The sequence below is a fragment of the Vulpes vulpes genome, chromosome 15 (genome assembly GCF_048418805.1).
Source record: "Vulpes vulpes isolate BD-2025 chromosome 15, VulVul3, whole genome shotgun sequence".
Lineage (NCBI taxonomy): Eukaryota > Metazoa > Chordata > Mammalia > Carnivora > Canidae > Vulpes > Vulpes vulpes.
The window spans coordinates 101386571-101407820 of NC_132794.1; the positions used below are offsets into that span (position 1 = coordinate 101386571).

The 21250-nt window shown below is 44.1% G+C and overlaps 1 protein-coding gene across 41 annotated transcripts in view; it reads left to right on the forward strand.

Annotated features, from left to right (window-relative positions):
• Positions 1-21250, forward strand: part of TCF7L2 (transcription factor 7 like 2) — a 199175-nt gene that overhangs the window by 9668 nt on the left and 168257 nt on the right. For 24 of the 41 annotated variants that reach the window (XM_072740034.1, XM_072740035.1, XM_072740040.1 and 21 more), the window contains exon 4: positions 3822-3890. The exons of the other annotated variants lie outside the window; for them this stretch is intronic. In XM_072740034.1, the coding sequence (XP_072596135.1) occupies positions 3822-3890 (69 nt within the window). The remainder of the gene's footprint in view (positions 1-3821; positions 3891-21250) is intronic. 41 annotated transcript variants of the gene reach the window in all.

Sequence of the window (21250 nt, forward strand, 5' to 3'; positions counted from 1 at the left end):
TGGTTTTGCCTTCCCTGGGGAAGTCAGAGGCCCCCTTAGCACTTTTTTGAAAAGGCTGCAGTAACCCAAAGTTCTGATCAGAAGTTCATTTTCCATTAGATCTAAGAGGTTCACAGCATAGGACTAGAGATGCTGTCTCTGTCCTGAACAGTGACTGATGACCTAAGAAAAAGTCTTAGATGTACTAATGACAGCAAAATTCTGTCTTTTAAGCTAATGACATGGAAATTAAACTTCAGGTGGCTCATGGTAGTAGCTACAGCGTAAAAGTAGACCCTAAATCCCCCAAACCAAAACCTTTTAAAAGGGGAATTAATCTGGGTTCTTTTCTTTAAATAAAAAAGAAATCCAGGTGATTCATAAAAACTGAACATAAAGCATATGCTCCACCTCTTCGCAATTTAGTGGAATGAAGAGGTATAAGGAATTGAACGTCATCATACGTTCACGGAGTATTGGAAAAACCAACACAAGGTTTTTACTTATACCTTTGAGGATGAGATCTCTGTGGTTGAAAAAGTGGTTTTTCTTTCTCTCTCTCTGGAAATCTCTGATGTCTTGGATCTGAAACATCAAATTAAGGGCCAGTGGTAGTGATTAGAAATAAAACAAGAGACATCTAGATATGGTAATAATATGGGAAGCAGTTCATTGTAAATTGTTGGTTTTTTAATTGCTGGGGAATTGTGCAAGCCCGTGTCAATCACATCTTCATGATTCTTCCTCTGGACAAGTGAGGGCCAGATCATCTGGGGGTGTTCGAATGGGTGGGTGGGCTTGGCCATTGTAAACAAGCATACAGGAAGGGAAGGTTTATTTTGTTGAAAGTTTCATTGGGAAGGAATTAAATGAAAAGTATCCTGGAGTTCTCATTTGGTGATGACCCAGGATGCTCCAGGGAGGCACCATGCTGAGGGCGCATTGCATGCCCATGGGGTTACAGCTACAGTCGCTGGCGAAGCTGGCGAAGGAAGCTGGCGAAGGAAGTGACGCAGAGTGTTGCAGGTGACCAGGAGCAGGGCGGTCCTAGGGGTGGAGGCATGTGGGAGCCTGACACTGAAACTCAGATGAACCTTAGGTGGCCACCTCATGCTGGGTCTCAGAACCTCCCCTCCTCTTCTGAAAAAGAAAAAGAAAAAGAAAAAGGAAAAAAAAAATCTCTTGTTCTTTCCTTCCTTAGAGATTTTTACAGAGAGATAAATGAATTCTTGCTCCAGTCCAGAATGCCAAGTTTTTACTGGGTCCTTGTATTTTGTCTTTGTCTTAAAAAGCTAGACTATAACGAACAAGGCATCTTTGTGTTTTATTGGGAAGCAAAAAAGCAGTTGAAGTGTATGTTTAAGAAAACAGTATTTGAGAAAAGAGGGGGTGGAAACCCAAAGGAGAAACGAGAAAATTGTAAGTCTTTGTCAGTGTAGCTGGGGGAAGTTTAGCTCCGGATCTCTCCCAACACAGTGGTTGCTGGCTGGCAGTGAAGATCTGATTGGAGCTTGTTCAGTGTATATTTATGAGCTGGTCCAGGTTGTTCCATGTGGCTGGACACCTGAGGAGGAAAGTTACATTGCTTGGTAGTATTAGAATGGGGTGTGTGTGTGTGTGTGTGTGTGTGTGTTAACTTTGTCCAACAAGATCCTTAAGGACCTTGCAGCTGCATTTTTACTGTTTTAATTGCGGCATTCTCTCTGGGATTGTGTTGTCCGGGTGGTGATTGGACTCAAGGATTAAGAATGGAACCGGACAAGTGAAAATTGAGTTTGGATTAGCCACAGTTTCATTAATTTATTCATAAGACTGTGATTATATGAAATTTTGTTTCCACGACATATACATAGTTATCAGGTGTCCATTCAATTTTAATTGACAATCTAAGATTCCTGTGGTTACCCTGAGTACAGATTGCCTAGGGGCTCTGCAGGGTTTGTGGGAAGAAAAGCTTGGACAAGTTTCCATTAAGCTCTGAATCAGGCAGTTGGAAAAGAGGAGAATAAAACCCTGCTGAAAAGGGGGACAACTTGTTACTGTTGCCTCTCGACTTAGAAGGAGGAACATGCCCCCCCCCCCCCCAAGAGCTGCTCTCTAGCCAAGAATTCCAAACTTTCCTAGCACAAACATTGTTTTAAGAAGATGTGGAATTGTCACAGAAATTAGTGCAATCACTGTTTAGTGACTGGCAGTTTTCACAGAGAGGACAGGGGGGCAAAGGGCGCAAATTCATCTTTCTTTTTCCAAGATTCACTTAGATGAACTGCTTCTGAGTGGGTGGGGGCTGTGAGGGGGTGGGCTCATCTTCACTTGCTCTGTGTACATCTTGCCGTTGTTTTAGGGAGCTTGATTCAGTGATTCAATCACTCTGCTTTGACAGGTAAAAGAAAAAAAATGTGTTTTTGGCCTCATTTGTGTTGTTCCCCCTTTTAACCTTGATTAATAAGCTTTGGGCGCAAGCTGACTTGTATATAGGCAGTATTTTGGTTGTTTATTTGGAACAGATAAAATGATCTCAGAGCCCATTGTATGCTAAAGTGGGGACTTGAGCAATATAAATTTAGACCTTTTTTTAAAAATTTGATTACTTCTGTTTTGTGTTTGTTTTCAGTTGGTTCAAAAGTTCTTATGAATTTCTTTCTTTCTTTTTTCTTTTTGTCTCCCCCCACCCCCCGCCCCCCAAAGCCCGTGTGGACTTGAATGATTTTTCATGCAAGGACCAAGATACAAAATAATTGGATCTGAAGCCCCCTTGCAAGCTAGGTTACATTTTGTTCAGTAACAGAGAAGTGTTCTGGCAACAGCAGTAGGACAGGAGCAGTAACAGCAGTGGTGTGGAATCGCAATGGATGCCTGTTGCCATGTGGGGAAGGGGGAGTGATTTCCCAGGACCATCTAATTCCTTCTCATTCGTGTTCATATAGTGCAAATTGAAATGCATTTTCCCATATTGTTGAGATTCTTTAGTGATTGTTGTATCGTTTATAAAATAAATCAGATGGTGTTTGTTTTCCCCATCTATAGGATCCTAAGATTAACAAGTATTGTTTGGGAAGAAGAGAACTTGGTGAGGGATCTCAGTATTCCGTTGTATTTGGCAACACCCATCTCTTGGGTGGGGGATCTGTAGGGCTTCAGAGGGACAGGCCCAAGAGAGACCTCACTTTCTGTTGTGGAGAGTGTAGGGGAGCCAGGGGCCACTTTGGCAGTGGTTGGCTCCCTCTTTGGGGAAGTGTGGATTCCTAGAGTGCAGGCTGTAGAGATGTCCTGGGACTGATACCTTAGTCATTGCCAAAGAATGTATAAGGCTTTGGGTGGCCCCTGGCTTCTGCCTGGCACATTTATTTTTCCCCAAAATAGAATTGTGTTTAGGGGCAAGAGCCCAGTTGTTAGAACTGTGGGGAGCTTGTACCTGTTACAGTCTTGTGGCTTCTCAGAATCCTTTCTCACAACCTTTCCTCTTGCCTACGTGTCGCAATTCTGATGACTTTTTGCAGCACACAGTTAATTTTTCCGCAGCATCCTGCTCAGCACACTGGCTTCCTGTATGTTTTAATGGGCATCTGTCTTTCCTTTTCATGTCATTGATTCTCACTCCTGGCTCCCTCCCCCTCCCTTTTTGCTTATTGAATAGGTGCTTTTTTTTTTTTTTAAAACTTTACCTTAGATTATTACGATCATCTTATCCATAGCAACAAATAAAAATACACAGGTCTTGATTGAATGCCAAGGCTGCAGTTCAATCTAGGAAGGTTTGTCTGCTATTCATAAACTGCTTAAGATGTTTTCTTGTAGTTTGTGACATAAGCAGAACGCTTTGATTTGGTTTCTTTCTACAGCTCCATTTTCAGTCCGGGAGCACACATTACTCTGCGTACAAAACGATTGAACACCAGATTGCAATTCAGGTAGGAAATGCAAGAGATCCTGAAGCTTGAATTGTCAATATGTAGGTCTCTTGTGTCTTTTATTCTCTGTCCCTTCCCCCAATCTAGATGATGATGATGATGATGGTGGTGGTGATGGGGGATGATGTTGGCGATGGGGATGATGGTGGTGATGGGGATGATGGTGGTGATGATGATGATGATGGTGGTGGTGATGATGATGGTGGTGGTGATGGGGATGATGGTGATGTTGGTGGCGATGATGCTGGTGGTGATGATGACGATGGTGGTGATGATGGTGATGGTGGTGATGGTGATGATGGTGCTTGTGGTGGCTGATTCACTGGGCGGAGGGTGGGAAACAAAGAAATGAGCAGAAATGCTGCAAAAATGATTTAAAGATTTGGAGAGAAAGAGGAGCGTGTGTTTTTTGTTAAGTTTCTTGATCAGGCGTGATGGGCACATATACCCTAGCTTGGCTCTTGTTTTTGGCTCAGGGAAGAATCTTCAGTTGGAAGTAAGATGAAGTGGCAAGCTGAACTGGAAGAATTTAGCCGAGGGGAGGGAGAGGAGGCTGTGTGACAGCCAGAGAGTTGCTTCCGGTGGATCCAAATCATGTTAAGTGGTGCTAAGAATATCACTTTTGACCTGATTGTCCTGAAATGTTGATTTCTCTTGGACCTGTTGATATATGTCATTAAAAGTGCTGGAAGGGAGAGGTGACAGGTCCCAGCTTCTGATGAGTGTCCTGTTTCCTGCTCACGTAGTACTTCCATTCTCTTAAATCCAAAGGCTAAACAAATCACGGACTAATATAGACTCAGAACTGAACTGATGCCAGCAGCATGCAGGAGTGGAGGGAGAGCAGACTAATACGATTTTCGTCTGTCTGCCTTGCCTGGCTTTGCCAGGATGGATGTTACTCAGGGTGTAACTAATGGTACCGAAACTTCTTGAGTGTTCTGGTTTAACCCTTTGAAGAGAGGCTTTTGAAACCTGTTGCTGTGATGTTGAGCTCTGGCTCTAGGTCTTCTCTCCTTGGAAGTTGATGTCAGTTGGTTGAATAATTCCTCTTGTTCTGTTGAATCCTATCTTGTAGTCATTCCTGGCAGATAGCTTGTGTGTGTGTGTTTGTGTGTGTGTGTGTGTGTGTGTGTGTGTGGTCTGACCAGACTCTAGCCACGTTGCATCTCGGTAGTTCTGCTGTTTCAAATCTGTACCTTCCTGGATAAGACTTTGAAGCAGCCCTGTGCCCCACCTAAGCTGTGAATTCTTGCCCCATTGAAAAGTATGACTCAGCAGACATTTTTATTTGGTGGATCCCTCCTGTTTTTGTACTTATTTCAAGGCAACAGCAACTTCTTTTTAAAATATCTTGTTTACTTCTGCAGTGTGCTGCTGACCTCTATGTCTTTTAGGTGAGGAAAGTGCTATCTTGATTTTTACCCTCTCAGTCCCAGATAGTTTCAAGCCTGATGTTCTTGAACTAGATGCTGCAGTTGTTCTTGCTGGCACACTTCCTGGCAGACCCTTCTTCCTTTTGACTAGTGGCATCGTGAGTCTTGCCCCACAGAAACTGGTTCAGACTCAGGGCTTGGTTGGAGCATGAGCCCAAACCCCAAATCTTGATGAGTGGATGGATGCAACAGGCAAGTGTCCTGAGGCCTGCTATGTCTCGAGGAGTGCTGGAAAATCCTGTTGCCCGGGGTGTGGGAATTGTTGAGGTTGAATAGCATAGTGATCCCTATCTTGGTGTGGAAAGGCTGGCTGGGGCCATGTCACTGGGAGACCAGCCGAGACCAGAGCAGCTGTTGTGTCTTTACACCCGCTGCTGAAGCGTCCCTTGTTAGACCGAGCAGGTCGTCTTTCTCCGAAACCACCTGGCACCATGCAGGCCATGTGAAGCTCTTTCTCGGGAGGAAGATGGAGTGAATTACAGGCCTCATTGTTTGGAGGACTGAGACCATTACCATCCCTCCATGAACAGGTGGTATTGTTCTCTTCTGCCTCTGTTTGCTAAGGCTTGATGCCCATGTGGGCAAACAGAGAGACATTTTATTAGAGACCCAGCACCGGCATGTTCTCAGAGTTCATTCTCCCCCAATCTCTGCTAGACCAGAAGGAGGCCAAGCCAGATGGCATCTAGCTGTAATTTTAGTTTAATCATCAAAGGATAAATGGCAAAAACCAGAAGAAGCAAAGGGAGAGGAGGGGAAACCCCAGACACAATAAAAATTATTCCCAATGCATGTGGCAACCTGACTGCAATGTGGGGGATAGAGATGAGGATGGTGCTACTTTGGAGTAGAGTACAGCTGACATCCATTTGCGTCATTCTCCGCATAAGACTTACATGTGATGTGATTGTTGGGGCAGAATTTTCTTTCCCTGGAAACTTAAAACTGCTTAACCTGAATAAATACTGTATTTTAATATGAGCTGAGCTTGTTGCTCTTCTAAGCTATATCCTAAAATAACCTGAAGTAGTATGACACCTTGCATCACATGAGATCCATACCCCCTTTCCCTTCCCATCTTCTGTAATCTCAGGTCTTGGCCAAGTTCACCATTTATATGAATGGCCTCCGAGCCATTCTGTAGCCACGTCCTATTCCTGTGAAAAGTTCGGACACAATATTCATTGCTGTTTTGGGATCTTCCTGGCTTTTGACAATCTCCTAAGTCCTCTCAGCTTCGAAAAGACAAGAGTAGCACAAATGGCCATATCCTCCCTAAGTGGTTAACACACGTATAACTGGAATGATAATTAACAGGCCTTAAAAAAAGCATAGTTATTTAGCTCTACTGACTTTTAAAAAGTTTTATTGAAGTACAGTGGAAGCATAGCACAGTACACAGATCTTTAGTGGAGAGGTGGATGAACTTTTACACATGTGAACATGTGTGAAACTATCATCGTGACCAATATATAGAGTGGAGTTGGAACACTTTTTCTGTAAAGGGCCAGATAATAAATATTTTGGGCTTTGCAGGCCATATAATGTCTATGGCAGCTACTCAACTTTGCCATTGTGGTACAAAAGCAATTAAAAATTATACCTACAGGAATAGATGTGGACTTGTCTTAATAAAACTTTATTTATAAAGTCAGGCAGTGGCTGGATTTGGCCCACCAACTGTAGTTCGCTGGTCCCTGAGGGGGTATTACCAATCTCCCAGACGTCTTACTTGTTCCCCTCCCTTCCCAGTCATCTACCCACCCCCCTCCAAATCTCACCATGGAATAGTTTTATCTTTTGCCATTGATTAGTTTTGCCTGTTTTTTTTTTTAAGCTTCATTGAAATGGGATTGTGCAGAATGGATTGTCTCATGTCTGGCCCCACTCAGCATTATGTCTGAGTTATATTCCTGCTATTGTGTATAGCAATAGTTTGCTCTTTTTATGGCCATTAGTATTCTACTAGGAGTATGACACAATGCACACATCCTTTCTGAGTTATTGGATTTTTGGATTGCCTCCAGTTTTCTGCTATTATAAATAAGGTCCTAGTAACATTCTCACCCCCATCTTTTGGAGAAATCTGTGTGTCCGTTTCTGTTCTTCATATCTAAGAGTGGCCTTGGAGAGACATGGGGTAACATGTGTATTTAGCTTTGCATCGATCTTTTGAGAGAGCTTTGAATGCCGGATTTCAAGCGTCGTCACTGAAGTGCCCTGGCAGAGTGGTTGTAGGTATGTGAGTGATACACAGGAGGGGAGCAGTAAAATGAGCTAGGTGTGGTCAAAGGCCAGTTTGCCTTCACACAGCCATTTGGCCTTTGGCCTCCGTTCCTAGGAACTCTTCCCACTGTCTCCATTAACCTGGGAAGATTTTGCAGGCTGAATGCAGAGGTGACCCACACATTGCAGATGCCTTCCAGAGAATGTGGATGAATGTTTAGGCATCCCTGTTGCCTCCCTGAAGACAGCTCTTCCGAGACTCCACTCATCATTATTCCAGCCCCAAGAGCAGTGTTGTAATCAAGGTCAAGACCCACAGAAGAGATTTCCCTTGGTTTTCAGAAGGGCTACTTGAGAACCAATTAAGCCTTTGTTTTAAGAGTATTTTGGCCAAAGGTTGATGTTTTAACACCAAGTCAGATGTGATTTAGGAAAAAATAACTCCACACACAGCAAAAACAAACTGTGTAGACCTTTCTTGGTTGTTTTTCTTTTAAGATGTGAAGTGGTCTGTGTGTGCGCGCACCCGCATGTGTGTGTGCGCGCGTGCACATGCACCCGCTTATGTGCCTGTGCAAAGACAACTAGGAGAGGCTCCAGGAGAAATGGACCATTTTATTTGTTTACACAGCTGAGCGGTGGAGACTTTGCAGTGGGTGTTGCTTGCCTCTTGTCCTCAGGCTTGCAAGTCCCATCTGAGCTTTACCAAAGCATATCCCTTCTGCTTGGTCTTAGAACTCACCTGCCATGACTCCATATGGCCCCAAGGACTGTTCTCTGGGGCCTGCGTGCTTTCTGGAGTCCAGGAGGGAAGGGTAGAAACTGCGGAGTGTCCTGGCCCCATACTGGCCCCTTATTCCTGGATGCGCACTTGATCTTTAGTCTTGTCCGTGTCTTAGAATTGCTGATTCCAGAGGTACTGTGGGTTGCAGCCCATCTCCTCGTCCAGGTAGACCCTTGGCATTTGAGGTAAAAATGGCTGGAGGTTAGTATCAGTGGATTTGGCCAGGATGTTTGCAAGGGCTAACCCAATTCTACCCAATTTGGTGGTGGTCTCTTGTGTTCTCTGCCTCGCCTCTTGCCACAGGTTCCATGGCCTTTCAGTTCTCACGAGGATTCGCTTTCTCGGCTCAGGGGCAGTGTTACCTGAGGGGACTCCCAGAAACAACCATAGTTCTTAGTATAGTTACTTCCTCAATTTTCCCTCAGTGCCACTGGCCCACCTAGCTGGGAGATTTGACATCCCTTTTCCACAAGGAGTGAAGTGTGCGTGCGCATATGTGTGGCTGGGAGAATGATAGTGTCACAGATGTCATTTCACCAGGGTAGTTTGACAAAGCTTCTGGATGCCAGTCAGTTCATTCAGACGGTTCATTCACTTGCTCCAGCTGTAGCCTAATTGTCTAATTGAAGTCCCTGCCTCAGAATGTTTATTCATTCATTCATTCAGAAATATTTATTGTGCATCTACTGTGTGGTAGGCCCCTGCAGAATTTGTCGGAGAACAAAATGGACAAAAACCCCTTGTTCTCATGGAGCTTAAAATCTAGGGATGTTTTATTTATTTATTTATCTATTTATTTTTTAAGATTTTATTTATTTATTCATGAGAGACAGAGGCAGAGACACAGGCAGAGGGAGAAGAGGCTCCTCATAGGGAGCCTGATGTGGAACTCGATCCCAGAACCCCGGGATCAGGTCCTGAGCCAAAGACAGAGAGAGGCTCAACCGCTAAGCCACCCAAGATCCCTACGGATGTTTTATTCTTTTATTTTTAATTTTTTTTAAGATTTTATTTTTTCATGAGAGACAGAGAGACAGAGGCAGAGACACAGGCAGAGGGAGAAGCAGGCTTCATGCAGGGAGCCTTATGTGGGACTCGATCCCGAGTCTCCAGGATCATGCCCTGGGCTGAAGGCAGGAGCTAAACCGCTGAGCCACCCAAGGATCCCTGGCTACGGATTTTTAAAATACTGATTTGTAAGCACCCCGTTTTCCTTCGTCTGACTGAGTAGGCTTGGTTGCAGTCTGGGAATTGTATTGTTAATCAGAGTTCTAATTTTCAGCCTATTTAAGTTTGGGAATTGCTGCCGTAGAGTCTTTTGAAATCAATCAGTTGATCATTTATTGGCTGCTCAGTGCCAGCCTAAAATTGAGGTCTGGCCAAGTACTCAGTTGGGATAACTTTTTCTCATTTTGAGTGAGAATCTAGATTGCCTGTAGGATCCAATGAGCTTTTGAGACCTTTCCTCCGTGGTTCTGTGAAGAGAGCCAGATACTTTTGCAAGCCTCACGAAGAAGCGTTTCTTTGTTTATAAAAGAGTAGCTTGGACGAAAATGTGCCTGGTCTTAGGCACTAAGACTAACAACAGTTGATAATAATAGCAGCTTACATTTAGTGAATTCTCCCAATGCATTGGGTTTGGTGTTAAGTGCTGTGTACGAATTATTTATTGATTCTTCATAACAACACAGAGGGAAACCCAAAAAGATGTAGTTACTCTTATTAGCGTCATTATCTCCATTTTGTAAATGAGGAAGCAAATCCTCAGATACTAGAGATATTTTGCCCAAGATCAAGGAATTAGGATCCAAACCCTGGCCGTCAGACTAGAGAGAGAGATTATACCGCACAGCTTTATGCTAACTACTGTCTACAGAAAATCATGCTTGAGGGTCCAGAGGTTTCCTCAGACCATGGCACCGACCCTCTCTCTGGGCTGTGTACAGATGAATCAGTGCTGGGAACTGCTCCAAAATACTGAATCCTTGATGATTCCCTTTCATTAGGGCCAGGTCAGTGTTTCACAAACTTGAGCACGCCTCACCTGGAGGCTGCCTGGCAGGAGGTGGGGGGGGGGGTGTTGGTTAGATGCAGACTGCCGCCCTCCCCTCTTGAGTTTTAGGTTCCGCAGGTCTGGGGTGGGCTCAGATATTGCAGCTTTAACAGGTTTTCAGGTTATGTGGATGCCTCCTCTCTGGCGATAGCACATTGAGATAGCACCGGGCTTGGGCTCCACTGCCCGGTCCCTGGTTGCACATCATGGCCCCTGGGGGAGCGGTATAAACAGTGGTCAGGCCCGGGCTCCGCTCCAGGCCTCCTGGATTGGGATCTTTAGGAGGTAGGGCTTGGGCATTCCTGTTACAAACAAGCTTCCCAGGTGATTTTATTATTATTTCTTTTTTTCAAAGAAGATTTTACTTATTTGAGAGTGAGTGGGAGAGAGAGCATAAGCAGGGGGGAACAGAGGAGGAGGGGAGAGGGAGGGGAAAGAATCTTGAGCAGACTCCCCCGCCCCCCCCCCCCCAACGCCCCCAGTCTCATGATCCCGAGATCATGACCTGAGCTGAAACCCAGTGGGATGCTTAACCGACTGAGCCACCCAGGCGCCCCTAGAGTCTCTTTTGAAGGGTAATGAAAATGAGGTGCAAAGAGGTGATTGGTTCATTTGAGGTCCCACAACTTGGTGGAGACAGGGCCAAGATGAGAATCCAGGAGCCCAGCGTGGTTGTGTGTCTGTCATTCAAGAAGTTACTGGCTCCTTTAAACCCACAGCAATTGTATTACGTTTGCCAGATAAGAGAAAACAATCTTGTTTTAGGCTTTCACTTATATCTTTTTTTAACTTCTAACTGTTCTAATTGTATCATTGTATTTGTAGGAGTTGAGATATTTGTATCTGTTCATTCTCCATTACATCATAGCACTTGGGGCCCAGCCTGTGTGGTTTGTACGCGGGCTGGTAAGGATGCAGAGAGAGTGTCTGGTAGTCGTCCTTGACTAGAACAATCCCTAAGGAACTCACCTGTTCTGTCAGCCTTGTGTGTGCCTCTCAGGGGCCATAGCGAGGAGTATAGAGTCTGATTGTGGCAGTCAGCTGGTTCTATGTTCTTAGGAACTTTATTTTAGAGGTTGCAGTTTATAATACATGCTTTTTAAAAAGCTCCTGAGAATCATAAGGCTGTTTAGTGAAGCACAGAAATTTCTTCTTCTTTTTAAAAAATGATTATTTATTTATTTATTTGGGAGGGAGAGAGAGGAGGAGAGAGAGCCAAGCAGAGGGAGTGGGAGAAGGTGAAGCAGACTCTACTGAGCAGGGCCCCAAGATCATGAGCTGAGATCATGAGCCGAGATCATGAGCCAAAGTCAGGTGCTTAACCCACTGAGCCACCAGGTGCTCCAAAGCACAGAAATTTCTAAGTGGGTTGTGGCTCACATATGCAGGCTTATCAAGCTTAGCACTTAATTTGTCTCTGGAATTTGGTTTGGTGGCATGGTATCAAATCCTGATTGGACAGATAAGTGGTTGCATTTTTTTTTTTTTTTTACAGTTTACATGGAAATCTCAGCACATTCTTCAATTAAACCAACAGGGCAGCAGCCCATTGCCCCTGAAGTTTCTACCAAAACTCTTGAGTGGCTCACAGTGTGCTTAAAATTTAGTGAATAATCTATTGAAATTAAAAAAAGTGTAAAAGCTCCGGTGCATGTACTATATAGCTTTATGTCTATATCATGTTATAAAAAGAAATATTAGAATCAAGCATTTGTGTACTCTTTTAAGTATCTTCATAAAACCTCTGGTTTTAAGGAGTGCATCTAGAACAATACTTGGTTATGCCAGATTCTCCACCCATTGAGGCCTGGACTGGGAATGGGTGTGTCTGCCTGCTGGCTAGTAGTGGGAGTGGATGAGATGGGATGGCTTAGTGCAATGTCTCTCCACCTCAGCATCAGTGGCTACTTGGGCCAGAAGGTTCTTGTCTCAACAGGGGTCTGCCCTGTGGGTTGTGTAGGATGTGTGTGCAGCATCATTCCTGGCCTCTAATGTCTTCACGCCACTAGCACCTAACAAGAATGTCTGTAGACGTTGCCAGATGTCCCCTGGGGGTCCAGATCCCTGCCCCCCAAACCTGTTGAGAACCACTCATTTAGTGCAACAGTTTGAAGTGTGCGCCCTGCTGCTAAGGCCATAGTAGCAGTACCTTTGCATTTTATTTATTTATTTTTTAAAAGATTTTATTTATTTATTCATGAGAGACAGAGAGAGAGAGAGAGAGAGAGGCAGAGACATAGGCAGAGGGAGAAGCAGGCTCCATGCAGGGAGCCTGATGTGGGATTTGATCTCGGGACTCCAGGATCACTCCTTGGGCTGAAGGCAGGAGCTAAACCGCTCAGGGATCTCCTACCTTTCCATTTTAAGTGGACCAGGTACAAGAGGTGGTAGGTGGGTTCAGCTCTTTCTTCTGGAGTCCCATAACCAGGATTAGTGTCCTGGCTCAGCCAAGCCTCGGTTTCATAATCTGTAAAATGGGGATCATGGTAGTAACCTGTTTGCTGAAGGTTGTTGAGAAATGGAATGAGATACAGGCATGTAGTGAGGTGGGCAGGGCAATGGCGCAGACAAGAGCACTTGATAAATACAAGCTGCTGTTTTTACCAAGTGTGAGGCACTTGTTGGCAGATTTAGAATGTGCCTTCGCCCGACACGCATTGTATATTTTTTACTTCCTGTCAGAAACATCACACATGATAAATTTGATAACCTGCACTATCTTTGCTGGGTAACAAAGATTTATGACTCCTGTTGTTTGCTGTTTGCATTTCTCTTATGTCACTTAAAAATTCTGCTTGGTCCTTGTAACATTTGACTAGAATATAAGCCCTTCTGAGATTGTGTCTTTCTCATCTTCCTGTCCCTAGAGCACCTTGCACATGTGCCTGGGACATTGTAGGTGTACAACTAGGGGTGTGAGTGTGTTTAAATAATGCACACTGAGGGCAGAAAGGGAACAGAGGACATAAGTGGCTTGGGTGGCTGTGTATTAGGGGCAGCTTTTTGCATTTTTCTCTTAATAGCCCCTCCATAACATGATGGGCAGTTATATACATAATAAGTAATATATATTATATATATATGCTTATTATCTTTTGTACACAATGAAATAATTTGAGATAGACCTTCAACCCTTTTGTTTTCTTCCCTGGTATCTCCTAGCCTGATCTCAGCTCTCCATCATTGCATCAATTTGCACCTTTTGTTAATGACTATGGCACCATTCAAATAATGGTTAACCACGGTTGGACTGTTCTAGATTTTTAAACATATATAAATAATAATACATAATTTATGGTATGTTCTATAATATAAATCCTATAAATATTATATAAAGATATATTAAAACATGTATAATAAATATATATAAATATGTAAAACATTCATATGATTGTTGTCTAATTTTCAAAATGCTTAGAGGTTAGTTGGTTTTTAAAAGCAATATTAGCTTTTTTTTTTAAAGGATGAGTAGTGTCCTTGGATCATACCATGTTTTCTCAGACTATGACAACTGTCATTAATTCCTGCAGGCAACTTCAAAAAACTTAAACAAGTGTTTTCCTACTTGTGGATGGATGATCCTACGCAAGCAAATTTATTTTTTTGTTCTGAAACCTTGTACCCGGAATAATAAATAATATATATCATATATATATATGCTTATTATCTTTTATACACAATAACAAGTAATATATATCAAATGGACCAAAATAAATAAATAGCTTTGATTGGAAATCAGAAACTGTCCAAGACTTGAGAATGTGTGTGTGTGTGTGTGTGTGTGTGTGTATGTGTGTTGGCAGCCCAGCCTAGGGGGACTGGGGGATTCTTTTCACCAGGGCTTTGGTGAGGCTACCCTGTCGGTAAGAGAGTCTTGTGTCAAAGTTTCTGAGTTGATTTGGGAAGCATTGTTGATGATTGAAATTGAAGAATTGTGAAGACAATTCATCTTGAGGAACAGAGAACATCGGGTGTGAGCCGGGCTGCTGGGGAGCAGACATTGACATACGGGCCGTCATCAAACTAATTGTTGTTTGAATTACCTGTTATGATCCGATGACAAATCTGCCTTGCTCCTGCCACTGGAGCAGAAAATGTAGCTTGAATTGGCGTGATGTTAGCAAGTGTAAACTGTACTTCAACAAGATGGATAAACCCAATTATGGGGCAGACCTGTAGAGAGAAAATCCATTTAAATCTCGTAATGTTAAGCAGAGCTGTGTTTAATTCATTTGGACCAATTTGGGAATGATGTATGAGTGTTGGTGAACATTAGTCAAAGGGGGGACCACCTGGGGGAAGGGGATGCGCCTGGGCTGCCTGCCGCCCCGGGGAGGCAGCTGGGGTGTCGGCTCAGGAGCCTGCGCTAATGGTGGGGGGGAGCAGAAATGACAAAACGATGTACTAAGTGCTGCTAGGAGAGCGGCGCTGTGTAAATGAACCAATAAGGAAAGCACATGAAGCAGAAACGAAGGAGGTGTTTTCCCTAAATGCTACTGACGGTCCAAAACATGAAGGAAATTTGAGGTTCCTCTTCTGTATTTCCATCCCAGATACCCTTCTGGGTTTTTCCAAACCTTGTGACAGGAGGCCTAGGAAATGCTTTTTATTTTTGCTTAATGAGGATTGCAAAGAGGGAGAGAGAGAAAAGGGGCAGCTACATTTAAATTGATAATCTTGGGGCATTTGATTCTCTATCAGAAAGCAGTTAAGAGGGGCTGATTATTCTGAAATATATAATATATAATATTATGTGTATTTGGAAGAGAGTGGAAGGTTTTGTCAATTTTTTTTTTTTAAATAGCTTTGGGAGGGGTGACCTAGCTTTGCATGTAGTAGGCGGTTTATATACACTGATTAGATGAATGAAAACATTGAACTTTAGAGAAGTGACTTTCAGGGCTAAATGCTGGTATTTCCCACACCTCAGACTCATTAGGATGTGTAAGGACCTTAGGACCCCAGTTTCATGAGGTCAGTTCCTGGGAGTTTGCATTCCCAGGAATTTTACAGTTTTATGTGAAAAGTTATGATTTTACTTTTTATTATGGCTTCTATATTGTTGGCTTAGCCAAGGATGTTTTTAGAAGACTCTAGCTTCCTTTTATTTTGGAAGGAGCTGATAAAACCCCCTCATGAGCTGTTTGTTTGTTTGTTTGTTTTTTCCTTTTGGCTTGGGCATTTCCTTTCTTTTCTTTTGTGGACTGGACTGGATTCGGAGACTTGGCTTGTTGAAAAGAGAATCTAAAGACTGGAGTGCACGAGGAACTTGGCAGTGAACCGCCAAGAAATTCATGGTTATGCACTTTTGCCCCCAATGCCCATAAATCTAACCATTGGGAATGCTGGGCGTGAATCGAGGTTACAGCCCTGAGTTTTTCCCTGTAATTGGGGTACAGTTCATTGTATGGGCTTGTGGTGTACGTTTTTTTTTTTTTTTTTTTTTTTTTTGTCTACTCCAGGCAAATCTTTTCTCCTAGAGGCTGATTTGTTAGGATTTTACTTTCTGGCTTTCTCCAACTTTCAACTCAGTTGAAAAACCATTAAAGGGATGATAATAAAACAATTAAGACTTTCCAGTAATGGTTCAACACTGAATTCTGAGAATCTGAATATTCTAATCTAGTTTACCAGTAGAAACTAGGTAAAAAACACTTTGGGATAATTTAATCTATCCTTGCCAGAAAAACCACCAGCACATTTAGCCCTCAATTTGACCTGCCTGGTGGTCGACCTCCAGTTCAGAACAAGGAAGTAATGTAATTAAACTGGAACCTAGAAGAAACACTGGGAAGCGCTTCTGAACCTGAAGATCTTTGCTTTGAAAGAAGGAGCATCTCTTGTGGCCCATGGGTTTTATGGGGGCTCTGCCTTGCGTGGTTCAGATTTATACTCCTGAGCTTGGGGTATAGACCATGTGAATTGAACAGGCAGTGAATATGGGGATTTCTGGAGAACAGATCCTAACGGAAAAGAAGGCATCCACTTTGTGGGTAGAATGACCTGTATGTGTTAGGGTTCTTCAGGGCTTTGGAGGGGTGCCTTCTTGATTAACTTGTTACCTTCTGGTATTATAGCAGAGCAAAATCTTGCAAGGAATGTGTGCAAAGAGGAATTTCTGCAAAGAGAATCTAATCCTTTTGATTAGATCCTAAGAGGTAATAAACATATAGCAAAAGACCTACATCAAATAGTGAGATAGTATCAACTTTTTAACTTAAAATAAATTATTTTCTGTAGAATTAAAAAAAAATTAGCTTCCCTATGGTATCAAGTTCTAGATAAGGGCTTTATTGATGTATGGAATCTATAAGACTCAATTCAGAAGTGTTTCAGGACTCATAAAGCTCTGAACCTAATTCTTATCCTTAAAATCAAAACCAAACCTCCCCTCTTCCTTCCTTCTGGTCTTCAGTTGCTTAGTTTTTATTCGGTAATCCAGCAGCTTTTATTTCTTAATCATTGCTGAAGAAGCCAAGAGTTTCCCTGTTCATTCTAAAAAACTCATTGACCTAGGGTACACAGACATTTTTCTCCAAAGAGAATCTAGAAGGAAGGTTTGGAAAAGCTTCTCAGCTAAAGGACATGTTTACCAAACTCCAGCGTGCTTTATGCACCCTAGTTTGTTTTGTGTTTTTTTAAAGAACCTGTCACTGTTGTCACGTTTTCATAATGGTGAGTGAAAGCAGATGACAAATGTCTCCCCACAGAAGACCTGCTTTGTGAAACCATTTGTTTCTGAAGAATTGGCACTCAGGGCTTGAATTCTCTAGTGAGGAATAGGCTTCAGTAATATGGTAGGGCTCTTTCCTTGGGAGAGAACTTCCCTTCCTCCTCCCTCCCGCCAAAAAAAAGCTGTTTTTCTTTGGTAGCTTTTCAGTTGGGTTAATTTTGCCAGTTTATCTCCATCAGAAAATAAATGTCAGTTTACTTGTCATTCCTCCACAAGCATGCTACTCCTGACCTGATTTTGTCATCTTGGGATAGTTTAGGAAAAAGCACCAAACGTGTTGCTTTTGTAGATTGGGTTGGGCGCCCCTGCCATCCCCAACTGGTATTTAATAGTAGTAAGTTGAGATTTGTTTGGGATTTCCTTCTTCCACCCTTCTTGGGGTTTTTGGACAAGATGATCCTCTGCAGGTCCCGGTTTGCACCATAGAGAAAGGAGCCCCACCGTGACTTACATGTGGCCAGGAACCGACAACCCGACGTGGAGAAAGTACACACAAACCACATGCCACATGCAAAGCAGATATGGTTTTGATTTTAGCCTCCGTGGTTCTGTTATCATTTCTTTTTCCGTGTGAGTGGATTTTTATCTTTGGGTCTGACTTCTGCTTTGGTTCATGGTTTGTGGTTTCCATTTGCCATCACAGCTCATGAGTTTGGCTGCTTGGGAAGCAGAGTAGCCTAGGCTCCTGGCCCACGGAAGTGCGAGGAGAGGGAGCCCTGGGACACCATTCCCAGGGACCGTGGAGCTGGTGGATGTCTTGCGTGGTCAGATCCCTGGCGAGGTGCTGCAGGGCCATTGTCATTGTTCTTGTCCTGAATCCTCAGCTGTCACACGCTCCCCCACCTGGGGTTTCTTCTCTCTCTTTCTGTGTTACTTACATAATGCCTCTAAGGACTATTTTGGAAACATCTAGACCAACTTGTGATTGATCTTCCTGTTCCGTGTATTTGCCCTCATTCTCTTGCTCTCCTGTCATCTCCTTTGGCAGGAATTTTTTTTTTTTTTTGCTCATTAACTACTTTCCAGGTCAGAATTTCCCCATAAAGTATGAACTTTTTCTTTATTCCAGTATTTGATTTCCATCACTTTTTTCTTTTATGTAAAGCTGAAAAGTTTAAATTGTGCAGATTACTTAATTGCTCTGTGCCTCCGTTTTCTCATCTGTGAAAAATGGGCTTACTAATAGGACGTGCCTTCTGGGCGGGTTATTGGGTGGCTAGGCGGGAGGGGGTTAGTTTGCCCAGTGCTGGGTTTGGGAGGAAGGTGTGAGTGGTGTTCTTCCTCTTACCAAAACGATGTCCTGGGAAACCCAGCAGCTCCTGGGAGACGGGGGCAGCTGGTCACCCTGACGACACTGTCATTCCCTTCTTGCCAAACTGACAAGCGGTGTATTTTTTCATGCATTTATTTCTTTTCCATCTCCTGACACCCCCCCCCCCCACCCCCCGCTGCCCCCAATAATCCAGTTTCTCCTGTGAGCTAGTGGGCCGAATCAGGAGGCCAGGGCACCTTTTGAAGAGTGTTGGGGGGAAAGAGTTTGTTGTGACATAATTTATCTCCCCGGGGGGACAAGACAAAAACCAATGCGGGAGACTGGACTCAGCTTCTGATGGGCATGAAATTAGTGACAGCAAGACAGGAATTTGTGGCCTTTTAGTTATATGTAGTGTCTGCTCTCTTCTTTGGTCGCATTTCTATTGCTTAGAACTTCATTAAAAAAAAAAAAAAGATTTAAAAGGCGTCCGCTTTGGTGTTTGAAAGGCAGAGGGCTGGCTCCTGGCTCGCAGACCTAATAACACTTACTTCTTTCTTTATGAGGGAATTTCCTCGGGCTGCTGTGGCCAGGCTATTGTTTGTCTGCATTTGTAATAAGCGTGTAACAGCCCCTCCTCCTCCCAATTTGCCTCAAAGCCGAGCAGCTAGTGGGTTCCTGGGGCCAGGAGACCTTGGGAACCTGTGATCGGAAGCTCACTGCCGGAGAGCCGCACCGGGGGAGGAGGAAGGGCCGGGTCTTTGCAGGCACGCCTGTGCCCACCACTCAGGCCAGCTCTCTAGGCCTCCCCGTGCGCCCCCCCCAGGCTCCCCCTGAGAAATCAGGTAGGGGACGGCCAGGGCGGGCCAGTTCACACCTCCACGTGGGGACCCGCGATGCAGCCTGGAGCTCCTGCTCCGTGATTGACTCGCAGTGGTGGTGAAGATGCGGCACTGATTTTCCCAGGGGACTTGATGGCAGCCCCAGGACCTTTAACACCCCCTGGTTCCAGAAGGTGCGGTCTGGACCTCCGTCCTTTGCAGGAGGCTGCATGAAAACAGTGCTTGGAGTTGGTCTGTGTTTCTTGCCAGCTTTCTTGAGCTTCTGGGGCAGGGGGGTGGGGGGGCAACAGGCAAAGAGATGGAATGATAAATGAGGCAGAAAGCGGTCTTCATCAGTGGACTTTTTTTTTTTTTTTTTTTTTTTTTTTTAATCCTCACTGCCCTGTTTGGCTTTGGGAGGTGCAAAACAATGGGCTGGCATGATTACACCCCGCCACTCCTCCACGCCCCCCTGCTCCCCCCCTTAAAAAAAAGCACTGTATTTTAGCCGCCTTTGTTAATCAGAAAGCTTTGGTATTTTTGTTGGCATGGCCGGACCTTTGTAGCTGTTCAGTGGCCTTAGGCTGTGGCAGGTGTTTACAGTTTCTCTCCTCTCCACTGCAGTTTGTCCTGGGCATCCTGGCTGGTGGCGTGGCTTTTGGCAAGAGCAGTGCTGTCCCTTTTTAATTGGTTAGTTCCACGAAGTGATGATTTTGTCCACACGTATTAGAAATATCTTAATTGACTTTATCTAACCGTGTCATCCCCCTTTTAGGTCCTCCACCCCGCCCCTGACAAAACTATTTCCTCCAGGTAGTGGATGGTGAGATGAGGCCTTTTTCCCTGGGGAGGACTTTGCCTTTGGGGTTGGCAGTGGGGCACAATTAATTAAGGTTGAGGATGATGCTTAATAATGACAGTTAGGGGCCCGGAAGCTCGGAACACGGCTAGGTCAGTACTAAATTCCCTGCTTGTAGGTACCATGCTCTCTGGTCTCAGTGTGCCCATCTGTGAAATGCCTCCACAGGATGTGTGCAGCAGTGGGACCCATTAGCAGCCACAAAAGTGCTCTTTTGTTTGGAGTTGAAAGTTTTTGATGTGACAAGGGGGCCTTCTTGGGTGATGGATCGGAGCCCCGACACTGATGTTAGATGCTCCTGGGCTCTCGAGTCACACCCATGACTTGCATATGGGACCTTGGCCACTTACATAACCTCCCTGAGTCTTAGTTTTCTCTGTAAAATGGGCGTAAAGCCGGTCTCAGAGGATTAATGGGGATAGCCTACATGATCACCCCGACACAGTAGCGTGTGTGGAGGATAGAGCAGCAGTGGTTGTATATAAAGGGGAATGACGTGTAATCCTAGCAAGTTGAAAGGGTTGCTGGTACTTTGTCCATTTTGCTACTAGTGAAGGCAAGTGGAAGGACTCTGTGGTTGGTTTTGGTTTTATCTTCTCTGGTTAAATTTCCTCTTCTCAGAAGCAGTAAGAGATGAACCATATTCCACTTGTCTGATAGATACCAAAATAAGACTGAAACGAACTTGAGCATCTTTTCATGGAAGGGGACAAATTCGTTGCTACTCAGACTTTAACTCGTGTTTTTAGCTATCCCCTCCCCCCAATACATATATAAACACATTGATTTTTTTTTTTTCCTGGTATTACTACGAGGATCAGTTTCTTCTGGCTTCATTCCAGAAACAACATGCCTGTCTTTTTTCATCGTTGAGGAAAAACAGTCTGAAGGCACCATAATTCCTTAAATTGGATTTCAATTCTTGATCCCCTTATGTTCGGTAAACAGAGTGATCTATGAAACATCATTCTTTAGGAGCGAGAGGCTGGGAGTCTTGGTTCCCCCCCGCCCCCAGAAGGGGAGGCACTGTGTTGGAGCCTCCTGGGGTGAGGCAGTGGGTGAGGTTCCTTGAAGGTGAATGCCCACCTTCTTTTGGGATGAAGACCTGAATCCCTTTCCAAAACATGCTAGTGAAAGTTGGGAGGGCTGCCTGTGAGTGAGCAGAGTTTAGCTTGGGAAGAAGCCTGTAGTGTGTG